A 4,146-nucleotide genomic window follows, 5' to 3' on the forward strand; every position below is an offset into this window, starting at 1 on the left:
AATTATGGGTGTGTTGTCGTAAAAACATCAATACAAGAACATAAACCACATCGTATTTTACAATGAAAATTTTTTAAATGTTTTTGACTATAATATTGTAATATGATTGTCCTAGCCTGAATTGAAAAATCAAGTCCAGTATACCAAACAGATTAAATTTGAAAAAGTAGATTAAAGAAGAGATAGAGAATGTGTTGTTTTTAAGGTTGGAAATATAATATATGTTTGGAAGTTGTGATGAGTTTGTTGCATGTTGAGTAAGTTGGTATCACAAAGGAGATGAAAAGTTGCGTCATGCGAATAATTGATGTTTTTACTCATTCCTGTATGACTGGTAACTATCGAAAGAGAGCCTCATATATGAAATAATTAGCTTAATTCGTAGGAAGAAATAAATTAATGGGAGTCTGAGGAAAAAGAAAAAAAAAAAAAAACAAAAAAAAAAAAAAAAAAAAAAGAAGAAGTCCAAAGGGAGGCAGAAAGCAAGCGCCGAGATTTCCAATCCAACACCAACTTATTAGTCCCCAACTCCTCCACCCGATATCCGTCGTTGAAAAGACCCAGTAGAAGCTTCGCTTGGCAATGATTGACGAAGCTCATCGGGACTCCCCTGAACCCTGCCGCACCCAACCACTCCCCCCATGACCTTCTCTCCTCCAGCGCTTCACCCGTCCGATATATCCGGGCCAGCGAGCCAACTATCCTTGGGCCTAAGAAAATCCGCTCTACAAGGGCCCTGGCCCGCCCCTGCATCGGAAACCCAGCCTCCAGCGAGTCAAACACCGCCGAGTAGTGATGCAGCGAGTCCATGAACCTTCCCACGAACCCTCCCACACTGGACCCCACCTCTTCCTCCACCAAAGTCACCAGCCTCGGCTTCAACTCTTTCGCTCCACTCAAAAACGACGCAATCGAATCGGGCGCGCGGTAACTCAGGTGCGGCAAGTTTAACATACAGTTAAAAACCAAAGCCTCTCCGCGAACCAGCTTCAGAGAGGAAGGTTTAAACGTTTCGTCGGGATCCAACCTGCACTGGTGGAACGTGAACGGCTGCACAAGGGATGCGGCAAACGCCGTCAACCGCCTCCCGGTCTCCTGCACGCTGGCGATGGAGCGGCGTCCGGTGCCGGTTCTGGACAATGCTGTGATTCGAAGGTGTGGGCCCGGGGGACCTGTTTTGTCGGAGGCAAGGGCCTGCATGAGAGAAGCCCACTGGACGCCCTCCATGATGTCGTAGTCTACGATGTGGACTCGGCGCTCGTGGGCCACGGCCTCGAGGATGGCCTGGTTGGCGGTGAAGTGTCCGAACTTGACGTAGGGAGATATGTCCTGGAGCAGTTGGAAGGCCGCGAGGGTGTCGTTTTGATGATGATGATCGTCGCGGGGGTGGTGGGACCCACATGTGATATAGTAGTGATGTTTGCTGTTATTGTGCGCACCCCCGGCGCCTTCTAGCAGGCCCTGGAGTGCGTCGGTGAAGTAGGCGGCGAGTCTCTCCATGTTGGAGCCGTGCGAGGCGTGGGACACCAAATCCCTGAGCCGAACCAATATCACTCGAGCCAGGTCACGACTCTTGGTGGCGCCGGTGAGGGCCTCCGCGGCGGCCATGAGCAGATGGACCAGTCTTAGGCCCTTGGAATCGTCGGCGGCAGCCGTTTCTTCCTCGGCGTCATCTTCCTCGGTTATGGAGGCGGAGGGGGAGTTACTGGCGGCTTGGTCTTCGGGGCTGGGGTACTCGGCGGGACCGTCGGAGACGATAGAGTCGATGAGGTGGTGGAAGTCATCGTGGGATCCGGTGAAGGCGTCCCAGTTGACGAGGGGGGACCAGTGGTTCCAGTTGCAACCGTAGTCGTCGTCAGAAGAGGGGGTGGTGTCGGTGATGGTAGTGTATCCGGAGAAGTGGAGGTTGTGGATTGCATCGATGTCTGTGTTAATGTCTATTTCCATGGTTGTTGGAGTTGAGTATGTTGGTGGGTGGGGAGAAAAGAAGAGAGAATAGCAAGAAGGTGTGGGTAGATGTAGAAATGGTGTTGTGTTGTGTGGGGTGGGGTGGGAGATTTATAAAGGGGTTGAGGATGGAAGAAGGGAAGAAGGGTCTGGAGCATGCGACAGTAGAAGTCCAAAAATTGATGGGTGACTACAGAGTTTTGCGGCCGATGACTGCCCAGTTTATGTTTCTTTCAATTTCAATAAAATATTACCTATTCTTCATCATTACTAGTGCCGTTTTTTATGGATTTATACAACTTTTTAACTTTTAATTTACTCATAACCCCTTCCTTCTGTTTCTACTTATCTTGCAATTCCCTCCTTACCAATCAAAGAAATCAAGAATTAATTTATAAAAAAAATACATCTTCAAAAAAAATTTATAGTTGAATATTGCGTTATATACAAAGATATAATTACTTATGCTTTTAATATAATTTGTTAAATTTTTTATTCATATTTACAGATTTTGATGAAGTTATTTGGATGAAATACGTTTGTGTCCTCATAAACATGATATAGAAATCATCAACACGAAAGCTAAGTTTTGTTCAAAAGTTTAATTTTAACCTCATACGATGCATAAGGAAAAAGACATATAGGCCTCAATATCTCATAGTGGTATCTCAAAGGAAAAATGTTAAAAAAATTTGAAAACTCTCTCGAGCCTATCTCAGTGGCCTAGCCACGTCATCTTGAAGTGTCGCTCTCTCATTGGCCGAGACCATCTTCATCCCACGTCAGCACTTGGGGGGAATGTCTTCTCCTCTGCCATTGGTTGAAGTTCAAAAAGTCTCCACAGAGCTCAATTAGAATATAGGAGGGCACACAATTTTCATTACCGAGATAAACTTCTAAATATACGAAGGGCTATGGAGTGTCTACCTTTAAGGGCACACACATATACTTTCGATAACGTATTCAGTGACATAACTCCTCGTTTAGGGTTTTTAAATAAATGATCCCACCCATGCCTAGAGCTCTTTCATTGCGTTATTCCCAGTTGCAATAATCGATGCTGCCGCCAATAAACGTGACGAGCCAAGTTAATTTGATGTAGAATTACTTTTTATTTAAGAGTGATTCTTCCTACACCTCACTGCCTTCATCCTGCACCTCCAATTTTACTTCTTTACCTTTTATTAACAAAAAATCAAAAATTAATACCGTACTTCGAAGTACGTTTTAATTAATTTTTTTCTAACCGCACTTCGAAGTGCGTTTCCTATTTTAATTAATTGTTTCTTTCCTAACCGCACTTCGAAGTGCGTTTCCTATCTATTTAATTGTTAATTGTTTCTTTCCTAACCGCACTTCGAAGTGCGTTTCCTATCTATTTAATTGTTTCCTAATCGCACTTCGAAGTGCGTTTTAATTAATTGTTGCACTTTAAATTCAAAATAATATTTAACATTACATATAATAATTATTATTTAATTCAATAAACAATTTAATAATTATTTTAATTTCATAAAAAATTAAAAAAGTTAAATAAAATTAAATACATAATAAATAATATATTAAGAAAATAATAATATGTTGAAAAATAACAAATTCAACAAAATTTAACAAACAAATAAAATAATTCAAAATATATTAAAACAAAACATTTTATTTAACAACTAACATAAAAAATTAAATTTATTATACTAACCTAATAAAAATAAAACCTAATAAAATAAATATACACTAACCTAATAAAAAAATTAAAAAACTAAACCCTAAAAATCTAACGCACTTCGAAGTGCGGTTTGTCTCAGCCGCAGATCGAAATGCGGTGGGATCTCCGTGCTTTACGCATTTTGAACTGCGCTGGTGGGTTTGTGCTTTCCGCAGATCGAATTGCGGTTTCTCTGTGAAGGGTATCATTGGAATTAAAATATGTTTTGGAGATGCAGGAGGAAGTTGCCGCAGTTCAAAATACGGTTTCTCTGTGAAAGGTATCATTGGAATTAAAATATGTTTTGGAGGTGCAGGAGGAAGAACGGAGGTGCAGGGAGAATCACTCTTCATTTAATTATGAGATCGTGTTTGTGTCACAGGTACAAAACTAAGCACCTTGAGATATTATGAAGGGACATAATTAAATAGCCCTATTAGAAGACGACCCCGTGATTAGTGCTAACCAACACGTTAACAATGTGCAGTATATATACA

At 41.7% G+C, this 4,146-nt stretch overlaps 1 protein-coding gene across 1 annotated transcript; it reads right to left on the reverse strand.

Annotated features, from left to right (window-relative positions):
* Positions 1 to 317: 317 nt before the first annotated feature.
* LOC148196770 (protein NODULATION SIGNALING PATHWAY 2-like) lies at positions 318 to 2,265 on the reverse strand. The gene is made up of 2 exons (XM_088093508.1): positions 436 to 2,265; positions 318 to 338 (listed from the first exon to the last, which is right to left on the reverse strand). The coding sequence occupies exons 1-2, from the start codon at positions 1,945 to 1,947 to the stop codon at positions 318 to 320; spliced, it is 1,533 nt and encodes a 510-aa protein (XP_087949634.1). The 5' UTR covers positions 1,948 to 2,265.
* Positions 2,266 to 4,146: the final 1,881 nt, after the last annotated feature.

The sequence above is a fragment of the Vigna umbellata genome, chromosome 6 (assembly GCF_029865625.1).
Source record: "Vigna umbellata cultivar VRB3 chromosome 6, Vumbellata_1.0, whole genome shotgun sequence".
Classification (NCBI taxonomy): Eukaryota; Viridiplantae; Streptophyta; class Magnoliopsida; order Fabales; family Fabaceae; genus Vigna; species Vigna umbellata.